This window comes from Erythrolamprus reginae, chromosome Z (assembly GCF_031021105.1).
Source record: "Erythrolamprus reginae isolate rEryReg1 chromosome Z, rEryReg1.hap1, whole genome shotgun sequence".
Lineage (NCBI taxonomy): Eukaryota > Metazoa > Chordata > Lepidosauria > Squamata > Dipsadidae > Erythrolamprus > Erythrolamprus reginae.
This window is the reverse complement of record NC_091963.1, coordinates 102,798,398-102,823,347: the sequence shown is the minus strand read 5'-3', so window position 1 is coordinate 102,823,347 and position 24,950 is coordinate 102,798,398. Positions and strand designations below refer to the sequence as shown.

General features: G+C 42.3%; 1 protein-coding gene across 2 annotated transcripts in view; it reads left to right on the top strand.

Moving 5' to 3' along the window:
• The first annotated feature begins 9,248 nt into the window (after window positions 1–9,248).
• SLC25A39 (solute carrier family 25 member 39) overlaps window positions 9,249–24,950 on the top strand; it is a 46,592-nt gene continuing 30,890 nt past the window's right edge. The window contains exons 1-2 of one of the 2 annotated variants that reach the window (XM_070729814.1): window positions 9,249–9,488; window positions 20,959–21,064. In XM_070729814.1, coding sequence (XP_070585915.1) covers window positions 20,971–21,064 — 94 coding nt within the window. In that variant the 5' untranslated portion in view covers window positions 9,249–9,488; window positions 20,959–20,970. The remainder of the gene's footprint in view (window positions 9,489–20,958; window positions 21,065–24,950) is intronic. The other variant, XM_070729813.1, reaches the window with a different exon arrangement.

The following is a 24,950-nucleotide window of genomic DNA, read 5'->3' as shown; positions in this document are numbered from 1 at the left end:
CCTCCAAGCAGCTGCACCAACTTTTTCTTTCCCGGCAGCGGTGACTCCGGCGGCTTCCCTTCGAGGAGCAGCAGCAGCGTCAGGAATGTCACGTGATGAAGGGAAGCTGCCGGAGCCGCCGCCGCCGGGAAAGAAAAAGTTGGTGCAGCTGCCTGGAGGTAACCAACTGAACCGTGCGACATTCTCGATGCTGCTGCTACTCCTCGAAGGGAAGCTGCTGGAGCCGCCGCCAGCAGGAAAGAAAAAATTGGTGCAGCTGCTTGGAGGTAAACAACTGAACCGCTGAGGAAAGTAGCCCACCTGAAGCTGCCGGTATTGCAGCCAGCCCTACCCTTCCTGCAGTGTGGAGCAGCTACAAGATAGAGACTGGAAGGCTATTAAGAGGGCGGCCAGGAGGGGCATTCCGACTCCCATTCCCTCTTATCCCGTCCCCTCAGATCTTTATCCCATAGGAAATAGAGGAAATACTGTAGATTTAATTGGTTCCCAGCAAGTCAATGGGCTGGGAACCAATTAAATCCATTTCCATTATTTCCTATGGGATAAATGAATTCGGTTCTCGACCAAATCGGTTCTCAACCACACTTCTAGAACGGATTGTGGTCAAGAATCGAGGTACCACTGTATATGTTTTTATGTATGTTTTTTCTTTTGTCTTGTATGTCACATTTGTAAAAAAACACAATTTTTTTTTAAAAAAAAGAACAATGGGTTTGCTTAACAAACATTGCAGAATCAGACCAGTCATGTGACCATACCACTTTATGAATGTTACAACTTATAATTATAATGGGTTGGCCCCATTATTGTTGTAATTTAGCATAACTATTGACTCATCACTTATACTACTTACCAGTCTATCTAGAGAGTGCAATTCCACCACATAGTCAATTGCAACACTTACATCCATGCCCAGTAATGGGCAGCCAAATTTTTACTGCCACACTGTGGGTGTGGCTTATTTTGTGGATGTGGTCATGTGACTGGGTAGGAGTGGCTTGCCAGCCATATGACCAGGGGAGAGTGGCTTGAATTATCATCATTGTTCAAGTGAACTGTTAATTCCTCGACTTACAACCTTACCAGTGTTGCTCGCTGGGATGACAATTTCCTTTGCATTTCCCGTGCTCTCCTTCCTGGATCGCCCCTCCACCTCAGGCTGGGTAGCTAGAAGCATAAATGCTGCCAGCTCCACTTCCACCCACGCCTTCTGCTTCCACTTCAGGCGGGAGGTGGCCGTGTGAGGCTAGAGGGGAGCCGGGCAGGAGAGAGGGAAGCTCATCCGAGGCCAGGAAGGAGGAAAGAGGAAAAAAGCAAGGAGAGCCGAGACAAGACCAATAATCCAGGAAGTGACAGCCGCCGGTCAGCTGGAGCTGTGCACGCATCTTCCTTTCCGCCGGTGGAACTGCGTTCCACCCCGTCCTGCCTGCTGCCCATCCCTGTCCATGCCTCTAATAATCAAATCTACCATATTCTTCACCCAGATGCATATCTTAGTACTATATCTATTCAGCTGCCAATGATCAGATCCTATCTGAGAGATTCTTTCCCACTATCTTAGAGAAATGTACTCCTATATTGTTTCATTCTCCATGAATGTTGAGTTAGAACTTGAGGTCAGATGCTACTATCTCTGTCAACAAGCTCACTCTGTCCCAGCATTTTCCAGGTTTATTACTTTGGCCATAAGCAAACAAACCTTAGCCAGGAGGTCACTGTCTTCATTATAGATTCAGAACTTTTGCTCAGTAGGGAGACTGTCAAGAATTACAAACATGGTGTAAGAGACCAGTCAACCCCAAAATTCCTCCTTGTAGTTATTTGTTAGGTTTTAATTAAAATACTCAAACAAATTATTTAAATAAGTTATTTATTTAATCTCTAGTCTGTGTTATTATACGAACACTCATAGCTGCTCCAATTTATTTGGTTAATAATAATAATAATAATAATAATAATAATAATAATAATAATATATTAGATTTGTATGCCGCCCCTCTCCGAAGACTCGGGGCGGCTCACAACAATAATAAAAAAACAATATTATAGCGAAACAAATCTAATATTAAAAAAGAAGCATATAAAACCCTATCATATTTAAAAACCAAACAACACATACATACCAAACATAAATGTTGAATCCTTATGTAAATAGTTGCTCCTATGTAAGAACGCTGTCTCTATGTAAAATGTGTAAAAATAGAAGTTGCGCCTGATTGGCTGAGGCGCTGACAGTTCTCCTTTGGCGGGAGCCGCAAAAGTATAAAAGGAGCGTCTGTTCTCTGTTAAACTCAGACGCGTTCCAGCTGAATGTCACTTTCTCTAAAGAGCTGAAATAAAGGAACCGTCAAGTTTAGCCTCCTGTCTCTGGACTCTTCAATAAAATATAAAGAGCCTGGGGGAAAGGTGTCTCAACTCCCCCATGCCTGGCGGTATAGGTGGGTCTTGAGTAGTTTTCGAAAGACAAGGAGAGTGGGGGCAGTTCTAATCTCCGGGGGGAGTTGATTCCAGAGGGGCGGGGCAGTTATTTAACTGCCATTTATGGGATACCCGATGAGATTTTTATTGACGTTTTCTCTCATAACAGGTTTACCATTGATGAAAGGTCCAGTTCTCTGAGTAAAAAGAAGGTTGATCGATCTACAGCCATATCTTGCTCTCCTTCTGAATCTACCACAGTGTTATGAAATTGAATGGCTTTCCTCTAGAAGACCAGCTCTTGAAATTGTTTGTAGAAAAACTCCAAAACCAGTGAAGAAATTATGATGTGCAAACTGTGAACTTCTTATATGCCAGGTATTCTTCCAAAAAGAAATATCATTTTTTCAATTTCACTTCTTCCTTTTCTATCCCCCCCTTTTTTCCCCCAAAAACCCACCAGGATATAGGGATATTGTCCACTAGACACAATAGATTCCACAGTAATATCTCAGTTTCAACAGTGGTTGGGTAAAACCATCCTCTATGCCAGTGTTTCCCAACCTTGGCAACGTGAAGATATTTGGACTTCAACTCCCAGAATTCCCCAGCCAGCAAATGCTGGCTGGGGAATTCTGGGAATTGAAGTCCAGATATCTTCAAGTTGCCAAGGTTGGGAAACACTGCTCTATGCAGTGAAAATGGTGGCAAAGGCAGCCATTTATACCCCATATCTGTTGAATATAAGCCTCTGACGTTTGTTCTAAATAATGTGGTTGAAATTGGAACTGCTTTTATTTGGCATCCACACCTCTTCCAAAACCATCAACCTGTTAAGCCAGCCAAACAACTAGCTTAATTTCAAGACAAACAATTTTCTCCTCACTGCAAATGTAGTTCGGGAAGGAAAGAACAGCCACATTAAATTCAACTGGATGAGTAAGAAGGAATTTAGGAGCGAGCTCTGAAGATTGACAACTGTCACCAAATATTCTGAATAATGAAACAGAAATAGGGAGCACATATACTAGGTGGAACCTTTCTGCAAAAACATCCAAGGTGAACAGCAATCTAGACACAAAAGTACAACTTAAAAAACAGGTTTGGATGGCTTAACCAATATACCTACCTGGTACTCCAACAGGAAACCAACAGGAAAGTGGTATTAATGCCAATCACCTGAACCACCAGTGTAGTGGCCCCTTGGAAACTCATTTTAACCAGGAACAAAATAATTGCCATTGAGTTGCCCAGCATGGACATAGTTAGGCTGATCACACATCAAACCTGGCCTCCAGTATTTATTTATTTATTTATTTACTTACTTACTTACTTACTTACTTACTTACTTACTTACTTACTTACTTACTTATTAGATTTGTATGCCGCCCCTCTCCGTAGACTCGGGGCGGCTAACAACAGTAAAAAGACAATATGTACAAATCTAATATTAAAAATAATGTAAAAAAACCCCAAATTTAAGAAACCAATCATACATACAGACATACCATGCATAAATTTTATAAGCCTAGGGGGAAGGGAATATCTCAATTCCCCCATGCCGGTCGACAGAGGTGGGTTTTAAGGAGCTTACAAAAGGCAAGGAGGGTGGGGGCAACTCTGATATCTGGGGGGAGTTGGTTCCAGAGGGTCGGGGCCACCACAGAGAAGGCTCTTCTCCTGGATCCCACCAAATGACATTGTTTAGTCGATGGGACCTGGAGAAGGCCAACTCTGTGGGACCTAACTGGTTGCTGGGATTCGTGCAGCAGTAGTATCCCTTGTATTAGATTCAAGGGAATGTAATACATGTGGGAATGAAAAAGTGAGGCACAGGAACAGTTCAGCATGTTTATTTCTGACAGTAGTTCACTTCTCCTGCTGCTAGATTAGCCAATCAGTGGTGGTCATGCAAATCAGTGCTCTGTACAGCAGTACGTAATACTCCTCCAGTGAAGGGCTACAAAAATTTTACTACCACAATGTGGGAATGGCTTATGTAGGACGCCCTGCATTTTCTTTCAACATCTTTCAGTGCAAATTGGGTGCTCTTGGGTGGAGCTCCATTTCTGCTACCCCATTGTGTCCCCCCCGTCTGGACAGTAGCCCACCCCTGTACCCCTGCTGTCCAATCAGGAATAAATGTAGGTCACTTAATCACATAAGTAAAAAGGATGCCATAGAGTCCTACTGGGCTTGAGTGATTCAGTTCCTTGGAGGCTTTGACTGGAGCAGACATATCCATATTTCAATTTCACCTGCTTGTGGAATAATCTGGAATTGGCTGCCAGGTGTGGTAGCTGAAGTCTCATCGTCTTTGTCCTCTGGTCCCATGTGACTTTGCTTGCGCTTCTCCTCTGGGTTTGAGAATAGGTCCCTCTGGTTCATTGTAGGTAGGGCCTAGCTCTTGTTGTGGTCATCTTGGTTGATTGCAATGTATGGCCTTCGGGGCAGAGCCTAGTGTTGTTCTGGGCTTTTCACTGCGATTCCTTGCAGCTGTAAGGTCTCTAGTTGGCAAAGCCAGGAGTCGCTCAGGATTCCCTGGTTGAGATGTGCATGTTGACTACCACCAGCCATTTGGAATATATTAAAGTTTGTTGCAAAAATCAAAACCAGTAACACCCATAGATGACTGACTCAGCTGGATTCATAAACTTCTTTATAAACATACTAACAGATGAATTTACAACGCCATTAGTGGAGTTCTTCTTCAAGCAGTTCCAGACAGCAGAGAGCAGTTAGTTTTATTTCAGCAGAGTTCAGAGTGGAAGAATACAGAGTATGGACCTGGAACCACACCCAGCTTTAAGCTTAAGTTTTAGTTTCTATTCTCTGCACAGACTCAGAAGTCATTAGCTCCCATTGGCTGACTTAGTTGCTATGCCTATTCATTGGCTTGTTACCATTAGCTCTCCCAGTTCATTAATATCTTAACAAAATAGGTCCGCAAAGTCTATGTGGATTCTTGATCAAGGGGCTTTGAGTATCAATGGGTGTCTCCCATTCAAATAGGACCAATCTCCCATTCAAATGGGTTGGTCAGTGATGGAGCTGGCCTGGTTTCTTGGCATGGCAGTCACTCGGTAATATCCTGGTTCAGTTTGCTAACTCCGAAACAGATAACTCCTCACTAGTGCTTTCATGCACACTATCCCTGGGTGTCCTATATGTAGAGTTCCCATCACACTTTTCTATAAACTCTGGGGTACAATAACTCCCTCCCTCCACAGTACACCCCTTCAATATGGACAATTCCATTTGTTTGCTTCTAAACGGCTTAAATTCTTCCCTCATCTCCTCTTGCGGCCATCCCCTTAACATGAAGTTCATGACTATGGACAAAAAGGTGTCCTTTGCTGTATGTTCTATGATGTCTTGAGATGTGACATGGCTGGTTTGTTCAATTGTGACCAGCAGGATTTCGGCCACAGGAGCGGGGTCTTCTACAAGCTTGGTTGTGAGGCAGCGTCTGAGGGCATCTGCAGGTCCAATGCTTTTCTCTGGTTGGTGGGTCAGCTGTAGCCCAGGGGTAGGCAAAGTTGGCTCTTCTATGACTTGTGGACTTCAACTCCTAGAATTCCTGAGCCAGTCATGCTAGCTCAGGAATTCTGGGAGTTGAAGTCCACATGTCATACAAGAGCCAATTTTGCCTACTCCTGCTACAGCCGGATGGGAAGATAGACCATCATGTTAATCTAGGCAACATGTATTCAGGTATGTATTGGTTGCCTGATCGTAGACCCAGTAGTGGTGTATGGTCCATCATAGGTTCAGTTTTGCAGACATAGAAGTAATCATGGAAATGCTTGTGCAAGGGCTTTTTTGTCTAGCTTACGGTAGTTCTGTTCAGCCATTTTAAAGTGTCTTTGAATAATATGCGATGGGGGGTTTCTGATTCGTTGGGAAGTTTATTGCTGAAGACAGCCCCCACTCCAAAAAGTGATGCATCGCACATTAACAATAGGGAGAGGGTCTCACTGTATTGCACGATGACCCTATTAGATGAGAGCAAGTCCTTTGTGGCAGCAAAAGCATTGGACACTCTTTGTCCACATGTCCATGTGGTTGTCTTCCCCAGGACCCTCTGGAGAGGCTTGGCAATGGTCACCTTCTGTTTTTAAAAAATGGCATTAAAATTGAGTAAGCTCAGGAATGCTTGTAACTCTGCCTTGTTTGGGGGGGCTGTGGCTTGTGCCTCTTTGATGGCTTTTATTTTCACATCTGTGGGGCGAATGCCGGATCTGTCTATCAGGAATGCCAGGAACTCTACTTTGGTACTGTTTTTTTAAGGCGACTGTTGCCAAGTCTTTCCATAGGCCCATGGGCAAGATGACCACATGGACATCAGCCATGTTTTAAGATGAGAGGGGATAATTTGATCTTTTTGCCTTGCTGCTTAACTTTTCAGTCTATTTCATCACTGTAGATAAAGAAGCACTGATTCCTTTTCACTAGGATTACATCACTCCTATTAATCCTCCTGCACAAGTTGGTTTCCTTTGCATACTTTTGACTGGCTTGACCAACTCTTGGCTACAAGAGGGCTGAGTTTAAAAATAATTCCACATGCAGAGTTTGAGAGAGAATAAGCCCTTTTTAAAAAGGTTCAAGGTTTTTTTTTATTCCTAGCAAGGTCACTTAGATGCTTTGTGAAGAATACAAAGTCTACCAGTTTTTAGCCTGGTGCTTCAATTACTACACTAAACTGGTTCTGAAAGTCAATTACAGTACAGTACAGTACTCTCCTAGAAATGGAGATTCTATTATTTTAGACTGGGAGTACAAAGCTTTTGAGAGAGGGTTGTTCAGTTTTGACATACTATAGATGCCTTTTTGATCCATTTCAATCAGCAATCCCCTCTATCCAAAATTTGGACTTTGCTATCTTTAGAAGAGTGGCCTTTGTCTTTTGCTCGGTTTGTGTCTAGTTGTTTTATCTTTGGAGAGAACAAGCTTCTGCCTTATTTTATTGTTGGGTTTGAAGTGTTTTGGACATTCCTTCCCTGTCTCTGGGTATTCTGCTTCAAAATGGCTCTTTATTACAACTGAACTAACTCAGGTCATCTACCAAAGGGAAACATATAGAGGAATACAGTGGGTCAGCACCGATGTACAGTATAGGAAGGATTTGGATCTAATCAAGGAATTCCCTAAGTCGGTACTAAATTGATGACAAAGGAGTCATAGAATCCCTGGTTTCTTAGAGAATCAAGTCTACAACCACCAGTGGGCTACTATACGGAACGCTACATTGCGCTCACCGCCACGGTTCGTAAGTACTTGCGCGGCCAGCGCAATTTTGCTTCTGCACCTGTGGAGGTAACAAAATCGTGCATGGAGCCACAGCTGGTCCCATGTTTTGGCGATGTTTTTTGCTTCTACGCATGCTGAAACATGGTGCACCTGTGGCTCCATGCGCGATTTTGCAATTTTGCAGAAACAAAATTGCGCTGGCCCCCAAGCACTTATGAGCTGCGCCAGTGAGCGCAATTTAGCATTCCAATTGGTAGCCCACCGCTGTCTACAACCCAATAATAGACTTACTTTTAAACTTAAAGATAAAGAAGATTTGGATTATTATAAAATTTGGGGAAAGTTTTATGAGTGACTGGAAATTAAAAATAGATAAAATGTAACAATTGGTTTGTAAAAAGTGTTAAGAATTAGAAAACAGCTGACAGAAACCCGCCTCCCCTCTTACCTCCTCCAAATGCAACACAGATCTATGATAGTCTAGATTGGATATTATTGTGAATAGATAATTCTAATTTTATTTGCTGAGAGCAAACAAAAATGTTTTAAATAACAAGAAAACGGTATACGGGTAGATACAGTATTTGCAAATTTGAATTTTGTACTTAAATTTTATATTTACTTTTTTATAATTAGGAGTTCAGATTTTGAAGATAGGATATAATAGTTTTAAATGTTAAAACAAAGAGGAGTGGCTCAAAGCTTTTTATTTACTGTTTTTTATCAGATAAGAAAATTCCAAATATAAATGATGTTTAGGCATGTAGGATGTGGGGTGGGTGTGTTTTTATCGTATGGTACAGAAAAATAAAAAAATAAGTCTGAACCCAATACAATTTCAAAAACTGTCTGCCACATAAACAGGTATTTTATCTGAAAGTAACTTTCTATTAAAAACCCACGTTTTGACCTCAAGTATTTCTTCCTCCAAATAAAACCTGTTTTAAAATGGAAGAATCCAGTACTTTCCAAATGATAAATCTGTTCACTTGGAAATCAGTGTTTGCAACAACAAAATATGCAAACTGTGATGAAGAAATAAGAACAATACTGTTTCTGCAGAAGAGCCAATTTGATCTATTGAGTAACACATTTAAGCTTGAAACCAGGAGAGTTGAGTTTGAGCCTGCTTTAGGTATGAAGCCAATTGGATGGTTTTGGGCTAATCACTCTCTAAAGCCCTAAATTTATTTAATAGCGTTATATAGCTGCCCATCTCACTGAACACGATTCTGGTTATCGTACAACCAATAATCAAAAAATATCTCAACTAATAAAACACAAGTACAAATGCAAGAAAAAAATATTTATTTTATTACATTATCATGTAATATATATGTAATATATATTACATATATACATGTGCGTGCATGTTTTTTAATTAAAAAAGAAAAGATCGCCGGCAGTTGTAGGAAATCAAACGTCTCCTCATTAAGACTTCCGACCAAAGCTTGCGAAATGACTTCTTCCCAGCCGACCTAAGGGGGGGGGGGGGGGATAAATTGTGCGCGCCTGCGCTTGAGCAAAGACATTATCCTCACTGGTGTTGGCCTACTAAGCCCGCCTATCCCCTGACCAATCAGGAGGCGGCAGACGGCCTTTCCCAAAGTCTGCCCAAGGCCCCGCTGCGCAGCCCCTGCCGACTGCCGCGCGCGCTTCTCGATGACGCCGACGCCGTTTCTCCAATCCCGGACATTCGGGTGACCGAACTCGTGCGAGCGTGGCTCTCGGGGAATCCGGACGCCTCCCCTCGCGAATGTATTTATGGATGCATCGGGCGCAGAAGTAGCGAGCGTGCTTATGGCTAGAGTGAAGAGGTGAGGGGGGCGGGCGGGGGCGGCGCAGGCGGTTCAAGGGGCCTTGAACGTGAAAGAGCCTGTCCCCGGGCCTTGAACGGAGATCGTCCGAGGCGGGACAGCGAATGCGAAATTAGGATGGCGGGCGGGCGGGCACTGCGTGGTTTATTGGGGACCGAAGGAGAGTCCTGTTGGATTACACCACAGTTTCCTAAATCCAGTTTTCTAGAGCGATAGATAAATCCCTTCGGGGAAGTCTGCAGATGAGACATAAAAGGTAGCAATTTACCTTTCGTGTCCATCTGCAGCATCTGATATTCAGGCTAGCCTGCTACTAATTAATTGAACCGCTAACAGTTAAGAGCCCTTTTTTTATCCTGTATGCAAGATAGTATGATGCAATGGTGACCAATAGCTTAGGTTAGGCAGTAGGCGTATGTCTTCCATTCATTATATATATATTTTTAAAAAAGAAAAACATATTATGCCCTTTAAGGTCTCATATCTTCTATAAGTAATTTCCCCCAGTTGAATGCCCTCATGATGTTCTCAGCATTTTGTCTGGATTTATAAAAAATTCCCAATAATTCTCCATAGTAGATGCTAGGTTATGAAAAGTGGTAAAGGGCATTGTTCTTTCATTAATCTCCTTGGCAGTTTTGGACCCCCGCCCACTGAAAAAATAGGAAGGGTTGAAGGATTTGTTTTCTTTCACCTTTGAAAAAGTAGATGTTGAAACAAGGCTCAGGAAACAGTTGGAAGGGACCTTGGAGGTATGATACTCCAACCCCCTGCTCATTTGGAGACCCTATACCAGTCATGGCAAACTTTTATCTGCTTGCGTGAAAAAAATGTGTATTTGTGTGCAACTGCAATAACACAGGTGTGGGTCAGCAACCAAAATGCGATGCATTCCCCACCTGTGCACACGTGCATAACTCCCTGTACGTGTGCATTTTCCCACACGCACCACCCACACATGCTGAGGTGGAGGGGGGACAGAGAACTACTGCTAGCAATTCGACACATTCTGTTCCCCCCCCATCTCGGCAATGTCATGTGCCACCCGGAGAAGTTCCAAATTTGTGGGTTTGCCTGGGATCCTTAAATATTAACTTAAATATTAGATTTGTTTATATTGTTTTATTACTGTTGTTAGCCACCCCGAGTCTGCGGAGAGGGGCAGCATACAAATTTGATTAATAAATAAATAAATAAATCTTCCCTGCTGGGAATCTCTGCTTCCCTGCTGGCAGCAGTTCGCTGTGTTCTCCCCACCTTGGCAGCTGGAGATGCTCTGAATGCGGTGCCATGCCTGGGATTCTCTCCTCTGGGAACCACCATTCTCTGACTGGCAGCAGCTCTCTCGGTCCACCCCTACCTCGACAGCTGGAGAAGCTCCATACGCATGGCCATGCCTGGGATCCTCCCCACTGGGAACCACCGTCCCCCAGCTGGCGGCTGCTGGGTGGGGGGAGCAGAGAGTGCGGTCAGCAGCCGAGGAAGGGCAGCTCCCAATGGGGAGGAGCCCAGTCTACAGAGTCATCTGCAGAGGTAGCTCACCATCCTGCCCTCACTGGCTGCCTGTCCACTGGTGCTCTGGACCACGTGGGGCCACACAAGAAGCCCGTGTGGGCAGGGAAGGAGGGAAGCCCAGCTTACCTTGCTCTGTTCCCTTAGGAAACAACCACCAGTATCCCCACTCCGTGTCTTTTGGCATGTGTGCTTGTTGCTGGTCTTCGCACCCGCACCAGGAACCAGACCAACTGGCCACTCTGGAAGCAGGAAGATCATCTTCCTGGAGTGCGCATGCAGAATGGGCGGCTGTTCTTCCGGTTTCCGGCACACCTGTGCTCAGGAAAACCAGCTAGCTGATGAATTGGAATCCAGAAGAGCAAGGGGCAACAGCTCCGTGTGCCCGGAGAAATGGTTCTGCATGCCAATTCTGGCATGCATGCCATAGGTTCGCCACCACGGCCCTTTACTATTTCTGACAAATGATTGTCCTATCTCTTCAGTGATGGAGCACCCACAACCTGTGATCAATTGTTCTGTCAAGAAATTTACCCTTATTTCTAGGTTGGTTGGCTCTCTCTGCAAGGCATTTATTATACAGTGCTCAAAAAAATAAAGGGAACACTTAAACAGCACAATATAACTCCAAGTAAACCAAACGTCTGTGAAATCAAACTGTCCACTTCGGAAGCAACACTGACTGACAATTTCACATGCTGTTGTGCATATTCAACTTTGTATATAGAACAAAGTATTCAACGAGTATTTCATTCATTCAGATCTAGGATGTGTTTTTGAGTGTGTCCTCTTTGTTTTTTTGAGCAGTATAATTACCACATATATTCTGACGAAAAGGAAAAGAGAAGTATATCATCTAAGACAGTGTTTTTCAACTAGTGTGCCGCGAGACATGGTCAGGTGTGCCGCGAAGCTCAGAGAGAAAGAAAACAAGAGAGAAAGAAAAAGAGAGAAAGAGAGAGAGAGAGAAAGAGCAAGAGAGAGAGAGAGCAAGAGAGAGAGAAAGCAAGCAAGAGAGAGAGAAAGAAAACAAGAGAGAAAGCAAGCAAGAGAAAGAAAGAAAGAGAAAGAGAACAAGAGAGAAAGAAAGCAAGAGAGAGAGCAAGAGAGAGAAAGAAAGAGAGGGAGGGAAGGAAGGTGGGAGAGAGAAAGACGAGGGAAGTATGGAGGGAGAGAGAAAGGGAGCAAAAAAGAGGAAAGCAGGAAGACAGAAAGAAAGTGGGATGGAGAGAGAAGAGGGAGAGAGAAATAGAGCGAAAGGGAGGAAGAGAGATAATTTTTTGTCCAAACTTTTTTTAGCCGCCCCCCCCCTTCAATGTGCCCCATGGTTTTGTAAATGTAAAAAATATGCCGCAGCTCAAAAAAGGTTGAAAATCACTGATCTAAGAAATGTATTTATATATATATATAAGGCACAGTGTAAATATTAAGATATAAGTGCCTAGAATTGGAAAGAGCATCTGGATAGATTCCTTCATGTATGCTTCATTGGGCTTCTTTAGCCAAGAATGAATTGTATGACCTTAAAGCTGACAGTGATATATATCTGAGGTTATCATCAAGCTATTTGGAGGTCAAGACCACATAAATTTATATGCTTTGGTTGGAATGGAACCCAGGATACCAGTAAGAGGAAAAGAAAGAGAGATCAATCTATACACAGTTAGACGTTCAACCACAACGGTATTGTAAATGTTCAATTGTTTTGAATATATTCCTATCCTTTAAATACATGTGATTTTTAAAGGGTTTTTTTAAATAAGTGCAATTATTAAGGATTGTAGAGGTGACTACAAAAACTTTAAAACAAAAACTTTTCTTGGAGAAACTTGCATGAAAAAGAATATTTGTAGATTGTAAGGGACTGAAGTGAGAGAATTTGGTACGCTATATAATAAACAAACTCTATTTTTTTAAATAACTTCATTGATATTTGTTGGCAAACTTCCAAGCCTAACTATTCTTTAGGATAGGTCCATGAAAGTCATATTGCTGGCCCAGCCTCAAGGAATATGACTGAAATTTAGAATCTTGTAATATAAAGAGGACTTATTTTAAGTAAAGCAAATATGAACTATTACCTTTCCCCCTTTCTCTACTTATTTATGCAATCTGGAATTCCAGATGAAAACAAGTTTAGCTATTAAAGCACTAGGTCATGCTGAATTGATTTTTGGCTTTGGTTTGAATTAGTTTTTCCTAGAAAGGCTAGAGAAATGAACTTTGAAGATTTTGATCAGAAGGCCTCTACTATTCCCCTCATGGCTACTCTTTCAAAATTTTCTGGGAGGAGGGGATAATTAGAGTACAGTACAGGTAATATATAATAGAATTCTGCAATATTGTTTTGATATAGTTGATCAAAGTTGGATTCAAATATTTTTTACCAACTGAATTGGAGCTTTTATTTATTTATTTATTAGATTTGTATTTATTATACCCAAAAAATATAAATTTACCTTACTATATAGAAAAAGAAAATCATATATTAAGGGTCTAGTTGCAAGCAGGTTCGGTAGGAACAGGTTTCATACATCCTGCTAAGCTATAATTTGTGATTTTATCACATTGAATATCTAGTCATTATGGGTATAAACCATAAGTGTATGACTTAGCATATTATATGAATCCAATCAGTGGTAGTTTATTCAATTATGATTGAACAATCCAAAGTTTAGTTTGTGACAGCCACACTGATTCACAGTTATCAATGAGCCTCTGTGTGTGCTTGTGTACATAGCTATGGAGTTTGAGTCCTATAGTATGCTAAACAAAGAAACATCTTGAAAGCTTTGTCTACTGAAGCATCAGCAATCAGTATATTATACTCGGGAATCCAAAGTTGAACATCCAACAATTGAAAGAAGCTATTTGAGAGGGTAACATGGAGAGCACTTGTCTATAAAATCAAAATTTGAACATGACTAGATGATTAAAATAATACTTGGAAATCTATATTGTTGACCAGGGGTATCAAATTCACAGGGCGGGTGTGTCACATATAGGCCACGCCCACCCTCAGCTCTGCAAATGGGAAAACTAAAATATCATGCGATGTCAATGTGACGCAGCAGGTTTGACACCCCTGTTGTAGACCAAGCATGCACAAATTAAGGGGGGGGGGAGCCCATTGATACCTTAAAAATAATCACAAGCCACAGAGGAGTAGCTGTGTGCTGATCAGCTGTTTGGTAGTTACTAATAGTGGCTCGGCACAGCAGCAGCAATGAATAACTAGGCAGCGGCAAATCCTTCGTAAAGGCATGGTTTGGTTGCAGTGGATTTGTTAGTGCAGGGGTAGGCCAAGTTGGCTCTTCTATGACTTGTGGACTTCAATTCCCAGAATTTCTCAGCCAGTCATGCTATCTCAGGAATTCTGGGAGTTGAAGTCCACATGTCATAGAAGAGCCAACTTTGCCTACTCCTGTGTTAGTGGATTCAAAACAGCTGACAGGACACACATGGCTGCTTGGGCCACTTGTGAAGGTCTGTTATAGATTATGGTTAATGGATTAATAGCAATAAACTTTATAACTTCACATAGGATTAACATGAACTGAGTTTGACATGATTTTGTTAATAGACTTCACTGAAACATCTCAAAGTATTGTGCCTCTTGTTCCTCTTCCTGGATGGGAATAGAAATGGGTGCAAGCAGTGTTGGGATTGTGCCACTCGATGCCATTTAAAATCTCTGGGTTTCTTTAGGTTTGGCACAAACATAGAGCTAACTGAAAGAGACAGGGACTAATGAGGCTTGAAGTCTTAACATTTGATGCTGGTTACCAAACTCTTGAAATGTGATCACTCATAAGTTTGAGAACTGGTTATAAGTAACTTTTTTTAAATCCATCATATATTTGAATACTCATTAAGCAAACAGTCATAAATTGAAGAATACCTGCACTGAACATGGAATTACTGCTTTTTTATGGATGGAGAACTGGTTTAATGGTGTGTTGTTGATAGTTCCTTTGCATAACGGTACACACTATTTTTCGGAGTATAAGACACACTGGAATATAAGACACACCTTAGTTTTGGGGGAGGAAAATAGGGGGGGAAATCTATATAGCTGGTATTCATTTGGCTAACATCCTTAGTTTGGGCAGCTTCAACAGGTTGTTTTATCCCATCATTAGGGCAAAAAAAACTTTGGAGAGAGTAGGAATGAAAACAATCCTGCAAATACTTAAGGCTGGAAAAAAAAGTCTTCAGAGTAGCAATGAAAAATCCTGGACACCAGGAAGAGCTGGGAAGTTCATTAGCACCTTGTTAGGGCCAGGGGGAAAACTTTGAAAAAGCTACATTTGGAGTATAAGATGCACCCAAATGTTCAGCCTCTTTTAGTGGGGGAAAGGTGTATCTTATCTCAAAAGTAGGGTATACATATAGTAAGTGTGCACCATGTGGGATAGGGAGTGGAAAGGTTTCATGCCAAGGCAGTAAGGCTGAAGAAGATTTATTTCACATGCTGCAACAGGCTGGGTGAATATGGTGGTAAAGTTCAAATTTGCCAGCAGTAGCATTAAGACTAACAAAAAAAGAAAAAAAACAAGAATGTAAGAGTGCCAAATTATTCACACTCTTGCAAAATCTGTTTTAAAGCGTGGTTATGTGAATAGCAGTAGATAAGGATTATAATACCTTGTAAAGTCAAAGCAAGGAAAACAAAGCAAAGGTTGGACGACCTTGCCACTATCGGAAATAATCACAAGAACCAAATGTAGATGCAATCTTGTAATTACCAGTGGGAATTAGTGACTGGATCTCTTTCTTTTCAAAATTCGGTGTTCTGCCCCATGCTGACTTGCCTCTCAGCTTTAATGGCTTTAAAGATGGAAGAGTCTATTATCTTAAGGACCTCAGGCTGTGTTAGTGAAATGGCTTTCATGCTTATTACATGGAATTACTGTTAAGCATGTCTGCCTCTCCTATTTACATTTTTTAGCCACAGACACCTGATGCATACTTCTGATGATTTAATGGCTTATTCTGCAACCCAGCTATTTTTATTCAAAATAAAAACACCAGATGTTCCAAATAACCCAATACTGTAGTATTATTTTTGGAAGCTAGGCAAATCGAGCAGTTCTGTTTAGAACAAAGAGAGGTGACGTATTACACTTTTTATCCCGTGCTTTCTGCAAGTTGCTCAGACACTGCTGCTTATCGTTGTTAAGCTGGCATCATTATGCCACCTTCTGAGCGGCTAAATGTCTCAGAAGGGTGGCCTCTCCCATTTCTGTAGCTAGGCAGATAATAGTCATGCCAACTGGGAATGAATGCAAAAGAATACCTCCTGGGCAGGATTGCTGCAAGTCTGCATTGAAATCTGTTGTGTCACCAGTGGTTTCTGAGCTCATTTATATCACTCTGGAACAAAGTAAATAACTATCAATAAAGGAGAATATTTGTAGCTCAGGGTTGAAATTAGGGGTCCTTGGTGATCTCTGAGCTTGGTAGTTTTCTTGCTGATGTTTCAATACCTAGACTAGTCTGATTGACACTTGATGATGTTATACTTGGTTTGGGTAATAAAACATCTGAGAGCACCAAGGATCCCTCATTAAATACCTTCACTGTAATACAAATGTCATGTTCATAACATGGTAAGACAACATATATTATTTATTTATTTTATCTACCTACCTACCTACCTACCTATCTGTCTACCTACCTACCTACCTACCTACCTATCTATTGGATTTGTATGCCGCCCCTCTCCGTGGACTCGGGGCGGCTAACAACAATGATAAAAAAACCCAGCATGTGACAATCCAATACTAAAACAAGTAAAAACCCTTATTATAAAACCAATCATACATACAAACATACCATGCATAAATTGTAGAAACCTAGGGGAGGAAAATATCTCAGTTCCCCCATGCCTGATGGCAGAGGTGGGTTTTAAGGAGCTTACTAAGGGCAAGGAGGGTGGGGGCTATTCTAATCTCTGGGGGGAGTTGGTTCCAGAGGGCCGGGGCCGCCACAGAGAAGGCTCTTCCCCTGGGTCCTGCCAAACAACGTTGCTTAGTTGACAGGACCCGGAGAAGGCCCACTCTGTGGGACTTAACTGGTCACTGGGATTCGTGCGGCAGAAGGCGGTCCTGGAGATAATCTGGTCCGGTGCCATATATATGTTTATATTGAGACACATATTAATTTCATGCCCTGGATCCTGCATGGTCACTGGCCTGCTTCTCCTTGCTTGCCGCCGCAACGGAGCAGCAGGCTGTGTGACGCAGGTGGGATCCTGGATGGGGCTTGAGATGAGACAGTTATGAGGATGCTGATGACCTGGCTATAGGATGTTCAGGTAAGCTGGCAGAGGGCAGGGGTAAGCTCTGCAATCCCCACCTTGCTTCATCCTCTACCCCCAACCACCTTGATCTGTACCTGCCACGCTGGTGCATCACTCAGCCTCCTGCTCCTTTATGGTGGTGAGCAAGGAGAGGAAGTGGCAAAGAAAGAAAAACGAAGCGAGATGGAGGTGGTGGTAGAGGACAAATCAAGGCTAATAATAATAATAATAATAATAATAATAATAATAATAATAATAATAATAATAATATATTAGATTTGTATGCTGCCCCTCTCCGGAGACTTGGAGTGGACATGGAGCTGCCCCTTTAATTGATTGATTGGTTGATTGATTGATTGATTGATTGATTTTACTTCTATGCCACCCAATTCCAAAGGACTCAGGGCAGCTTACAACAATATAAAAATTACAAATAACAAATTGACAAAATTGAATGGCTACAAGAATGGTGGAAGGTCTTAAGCATAAAACGTATCAGGAAAGACTTAATGAACTTAATCTGTATAGTCTGGAGGACAGAAGGAAAAGGGGGGACATGATCGAAACATTTAAATATGTTAAAGGGTTAAATAAGGTCCAGGAGGGAAGTGTTTTTAATAGGAAAGTGAACACAAGAACAGGGGGACACAATCTGAAGTTAGTTGGGGGAAAGATCAAAAGCAACATGAGAAAATATTATTTTACTGAAAGTAGTAGAACCTTGGAACAAACTTCCAGCAGACGTGGTTGTAAATCCACAGTAACTGAATTTAAACATGCCTGGGATAAACATATATCCATCCTAAGATAAAATACAGAAAATAGTATAAGGGCAGACTAGATGGATCATGAGGTCTTTTTCTGCCATCAGTCTTCTATGTTTCTATGTAACAACAGCAATAAAAAGAAGTCAAGAAAAAAACTAATTGCTAAAACCCTAATTAAAACTAAAGACAATTCAGTAGCATACATACAAGTCATTCAAACCAATTCAGACATATGGACAAGCTAATGGTTGATTTAGGGCCCCCAGGCCTGGTGGCATAGCCAGATCTTCATGGCCTTATGGAAAAGCCAGCAAGGTGGGGGCCATACGGACCTCAGTGGGGAGTTGGTTACATAATCTTGGGGCAGCAACCGAGAAAGCTCTCCCCCGCAGCCCCACCAACCTGCTTTGTTAGCTGATGGGACCTGGAGGAGACCGACTCTGTGTGCTCTAATTGGTCTCTGGGAAGTATGTGGCAGGAGATGGTCCCGTAAATGCCCTGCACTGGTTTACCCAAAGACTTTTCAGACAGGCCACTCATGCCAAACCCTCACACACTTCCAGGACAGCCACATCCCTTTACTAACCTGCTTTCCAGCTCTGTTCTTCGCTGTGTACCGGTCAACAAAAGTAATCTGTAGGACTATAGTAAAAAAAAAAAAAAAAAGTGGTTCAGATCTTTCAACTTCTCACAAAAAAAAAGATCTTGCGAAGTTGGACGGTCTAAGCTATTTCAAGTCCTTTTGACACCGCTTGTTTTCCCACCCTGATCCCAGGCTGGTCTAGTCTGTGTGGGGAGGATTGCCTTTTCCGCCATGCTGCGAATGGGGACTGACCATCCCCCAAGCCCCGCTGCTGTCAAAGTAAATTTATTATTAATTAATTTATTAATTAGATTTGTATGCCGCCCCTCTCCGCAGACTCGGGGCGGCTAACAACAATAGTGAAACAACATATAACAAATCTAATGTTTAAAATAATTTTAAAAACCCTAATTTAAAAAACCAAACATACACACAAACATACCATGTATAAATTGTATAGGCCTAGGGGGGAAGGGCATATCTCAGTTCCCCCATGCCTGACGGCAGAGGTGGGTTTTAAGGAGCTTGCGAAAGATGAGGAGGGTGGGGGCAATTCTGATCTCAGGGGGAAGTTGGTTCCAGAGGGCCGGGGCCGCCACAGAGAAGGCTCTTCCCCTGGGTCCTGCCAAATGATATTGTTTAGTCGACGGGACCCGGAGAAGGCCAACTCTATGGGTCTTAACTGGTTGCTGGGATTCGTACGGCAGAAGGCGGTCCCGGAGATCCCAGGTGCTGCACTGTAGTGGGCAGGTGAGAAGCACAGCTTTTGTCCAGAGGAGGAGGAGGAGCGGGAAGAAGAAGAAAGAGGGAAAGTGGCCGCGTGAAAAGCACACTGCCGCCACAGCGGGAGAGAGCAAGGGGGTGTTCTGATTCAACCTCTGGGTGTGTGTTTGGGTGTGTGGGAGCGAGAGATGGAAGGAGAGAGAGAGATCTGATCCAACCTCAAGAGAATTATACTAGCGCTGGCAGCAGTGTGCACACACACACCCCGCACACACAATATACAGGTTTGATCAGACCATTCTCGCTCTTTCACCCCATCTCATGGCGGCATCAGCCATGCTCTGCGGTGGCCTGCAGCTGATCCGAAGCGCACAAGCCGATGCCCTTTGGGCACCTACCACCCTCTACAGCCTGCTGCAGTCAGCCTCAGTGCTGTTGCCACCTTCTGTGTGCCATGGGGGCGGGGGACAAAGCATCTGGCCAGGCCTTGTGATGAAACCAAATAAGACCTCCCCGAACATAAGCCTGGGTGCTTCTTTTGGGGGCGAAAAGAAAATAAGACCAGATCTGGCAAAATTCTGTCTATTGAATATAAGCAAATAACGCTTTTGCGGAAAGAACAGCATTTATTTATTTATTTATTTATTTATTTATTTATTTATTTATTTATCGAATTTGTATGCCGCCCCCTCCGCAGACTCGGGGTGGCTAACAACAGCAATAAAACAGCATATAATAATAATCCAATACTAAAACAGTTAAAAACCCTTATTATAAAACCAAACATACTATGCATAAAATTGTAAAGGCCTAGGGGGAAAGAGTATCTCAATTCCCCCATGCTTGGCGACAGAGGTGGGTTTTAAGCAGCTTACGAAAGGCAAGGAGGGTGGGGGCAATTCTAATCTCTGGGGGGAGTTGGTTCCAGAGGGCTGGGGCCACCACAGAGAAGGCTCTTCCCCTGGGTCCCGCCAAGCGACATTGTTTAGTTGACGGGACTCGGAGAAGACCCACTCTGTGGGACCTAACTGGTCGCTGGGATTCGTGCAGCAGAAGGCGGTCCCTGAGATAATCTGATCCGGTGCCATGAAGGGCTTTATAGGTCATAACCAACACTTTGAATTGTGACCGGAAACTGATCGGCAACCAATGCAGACTGCGGAGTGTTGGTGTAACATGGGCATACCTAGGGAAGCCCATGATTGCTCTCGCAGCTGTATTCTGCACGATCTGAAGTTTCCGAACACTCTTCAAAGGTAGCCCCATGTAGAGAGCATTACAGTAGTCGAACCTCGAGGTGATGAGGGCATGAGTGACTGAGCAGTGACTCCCGGTCCAAATAGGGCCGCAACTGGTGCACCAGGCGAACCTGGGCAAACGCCCTCCTCGCCACAGCCGAAAGATGGTTCTCTAATTTCTAGGGTATGGATATCATGATGAGCTTTCTACAATTTCTTTGGGACCACCTTCTGCCGCACAGCTCGCAGCGACTGATGGGGGCCCATTAGAAGTAATCCGTCCACCCCAGACGTATCTGAAGGCTTCTGACATGAGTGCAATATGATGTTGTATTTTCTATAGGTGAGCAGCACAATGTCTGAAAATTCGTCTGTGAAACTGGCGGCCATCACGCCTCTGCAACAGATGTTGGCATCTGGGACTGGAGCCCTTTTCACCTCCCTTTTTGGTAGGTACATTGTTAACAGCAGTGTCTTTTGAAGCTAATTTAAAATGTGTGCATGCATTTAAAAATGTGTGCAGGTGGTAATCCTCAGATTGCAAGATCCCCTGGGACTGGGAACCTTGTTGGTAAATAACACAGTAATGGAGTGCAATGTCGTATGATTGTGTTGCTTTGTGATGGCAATTTCAACAGTGCTAGTTGCTGTTTTTAAGTGAGGACCCTGCGTTTTGTTAAGTGAGGGCCTTGTGTGATTGCAACTTCCTACTGTCTTTTCTATTGAGTTTACTTGCGGGAAGGAAAGCAGGAAACATTGCAAATTGTGGTATGTGGCTGTAGCTAAGGGCAGCATCATACTTGTAATCCAGGCACTGAGATGTAGCACTGACTAGAACTCTGAGGGGACACACACACAAACGCACACACATCCCTTAAGTTCAGCGTAGTCATAACTACAAGTGGTTGTTGAAATAAATGGATGAATTTCTGTATGAGAATCAAATTATTCGGACAGCGCTCCTGGTATTTGCTCACATTTCTCTATCTCAAGCCTTGCTGGTCACCAAAATATAGATTTTCAGTGTTGTGACATAATGTGGACTTTAGCATTGAATAATCCATTTGACCACTGCTTAGGGACTGCTTTTTTAATTAAAATATTTTATATAGATAATAGGAAAGTTACGGCTTATTAAAGAGCGTTGGATTTCAGTTCCCATTATTCTTAGCCAGTGTGGTTAACATGCAGTGTATGGGAAGTTGTGACTGAGCAAGAGAGGCTATTGGTTCTTTGTCTCTGTTTTAAACCGAACAATACATTAGTATTTCCATGTGATGTTTGGGATTTTTTTAATGCTTATTTTTATTTCTCAAGTACATATTTGTAATTTGCATAGGTAACATTATTTACATAAGATGGGTACTGATAAGAGAGAACAATTTATTTATTTATTTATTTATGTATTTATTTATGTATTTATTTATTTATTTATTTATGTATTTATGTGTTTGTTTGTTTGTTTTATTTATTTATTTATTGATTGATTGATTGATTGATTGATTGGATTTGTATGCCGCCCCTCTCTGGAGACTTGGGGCGGCTAACAGCAATAATAAGACAGCATATAATATTAATCCAATACTAAAAACAATTAAAAACCCATTGGACAGGGACAATAGGCACACTGGTGCGCTTATGCGCACCTCTTACTATCCTTTTAGGAATCGGGTAAGGTAAAACAGTGGACAGTCTAAGGGTAAAGTTTTGGCGGTTTGGTTGCAAAACCACAGAGTCAGGTAGTGAGTTCCAGGCATTAACTTACTCTTTTGCTAAAGTTGTATTTTCTACAGTCAAGTTTGGGGTGCCTCACTTTGAGTTTTTATCTGTTGTGTGCTCATGTATTGTTGTAGTTGAAGCTGAACTTGTTATTGACAGGTAGGACGTTGTAGCAGATAATTTTATGAGCTATGCTTAGGTCATGCTGAAAGCAATGTAGTTCTAAGCTTTCTAAGCCCAGTATTTCAAGTCTGGTTGCATAAGGTATTATGTTGCGAGTAGAAGAGTGGAGTGTTCTTCTAGTAAAGTATCTCTAGATACTTTCTAATATATGTATGTCCGATATGCGGTGTGGGTTCCAGACACATGAACTGTATTCAAGGATTGGTCTGGTGAATGTTTTGTATACTCTGGTTAGTAGTGTGATATTACCAGAGAAGAAGATACGTAAGATTAGGTTAACAACTTTTGAAGCCTTTCCGACGATATTGTTGCAGTGGGCTTTGGCATGAGTATTCCAAGATCTTGGATAGAGTGAAGATCGGTTGCAAAGTCTTGTGTACTCAGAACCACCGTAATACGGTTCCCCCAAATCCAAGCTCCCTTAGTCCGCACTGAAAGATACCATGGCCAATAGTATTGAAAGCAGCTGAGAGATCAAGTAGCACCAAGATAGAGGAAAGGCCCCTCATCTTGGGCTCGCAAGAGATCATCCACCAGAGAGGCCAAAGCAGTTTCCGTGCTGTAGCCAGGTCTGAGACCTGATTGAAAAAGGTTTAGGTAATCCGCTTCATCCAACAAACATAGGAGCTGGAGCGCCACCACTTTCTTTACAACCTTTCCTGCAAAGGGAAAGTTGGAAACTGGATGAAAGTTCATTACTTCTCCTAGATTCAGGGAAGGCTTCTTTGTTTATTTATTTATTGTATTTATATGCTGCTCACTCCAAAAGAACTCTGAGCAGAATAAATACAACAATAATAAAAACAGTTAAAATCTAATAATAAAAATCAATAATAACAATAATATAAAAAACATACATACTTACCGCTCCGAGTCTACGGAAAGGGGCGGCATACAAATCCAATAAATAATAATAAAATAATAATCAGCCTAATTCCAGGCCTGCCGGAAAAGCCAGGTCTTAACGGCTTTCCAGAAGACCAGTAGGGTGGAGATAATGCGGATCTCTGGACGCAGTTGGTTCCAAAGGGTTGGAGCCACCACAGGGAAGGGTCTTCCCTGAGATCCTGTCACTGACATTGTTTGGCGGACAGGACCTGGAGAAGGCCAACTCTGTGGGCTCTTACTGGCCACAGTGAGGAGGGACTTCACAACTGCCACCTTTAATGGTTGTGAAACAAATCCCTCCCTTAAGGAGGGGTTGACCAAAACCTGGAGCCAGTCTTGTGACACCTCCCTACTGGACAAAACCAGCCAGGAGGGGCACAGGGGCAACAAACAAGTGGAGGAAGTCATCGCTCCCATAACCCTGTCCACTTTCTCAGGTATCGCAGGCTCAAATTCATCCCACACAATAGGACTAAGGTCTGCCCCTTTAATCCCTGTCTGTATGATCCAATCAGGTTCCAGGTCCATCTGAATCTGAGCGACTTTATCTGACAGAAACTGTACAAATTCCTCAGCTCTTGCCCTGCAAGGGCTCCTCCGTTCCCTCTATACCAGAAAGAAGGGAACGAGTCACCCTAAAAAGGGCTGCTGGGTGTGAGTTAGCAGATGCAATAAATGTGGAAAAATGTACATATTTTGTCGCTTGTATTGCCACTAAATAAGACATAATAAAGGCTCTTACTAGCGTTCAGTCAGATTCACTCATAAATAAATATAATGAGTGGATTTCATTTATTGTAGATGAAAATTTGGGCCAACCAATGTTTTGAGTCCCATAAAAAAACAAGTGATTAAAATAATTGCAAAAATCCCCAAATCTTACAAGAAAACCAGGTTTGTAGAATATCTATAATTGTTGACATTCTGCAAATTCTGGTGATATTGTAAGATATTTACTGTTTTTAATGTTTTTAACTTTACTGTAAACTGTATTTTGGAATACCATTAATGTCTAGTCGCTGTATCCTGATACTGTACAAAGAAAACCTTTCCTCTAGCCTGATGACGGATATGTTTTTGTGCACAGTTCCTCTGTTAGGCCAAGAGTGGGAAATGATGGCATTTTTCTGACATATGGACTTCAACTCCCAGAATTCCTGAGCCAACATGAAATCCACAAGTCTCAAAGAGGCTATTGTTCCCACTTTGTGCTAAGCAATTAACCAAACGACTGTATATTTCATAAGAAGCAGAATGAGAAACTCTGCCATTTTTCTTTTTGATATATACGGCTTAAAAAAATAAAGGAAACCCTCAAATAACACATCCTAGATCTGAATGAATGACATATTCTTATTGAATATTTTGTTCTGTACAAAGTTGAATGTACACAACAGCATGTGAAATTGATTGTCAATCAGTGTTGCTTCTTAAGTGGACAGTTTGATTTCACAGAAGTTTGATTTACTTGGAGTTATAGTGTGTTATTTAACTGTTCCCTTTATTTTTTTGAGCAGTGTAGTTTCAAGTGTGCAGTCACAAAAA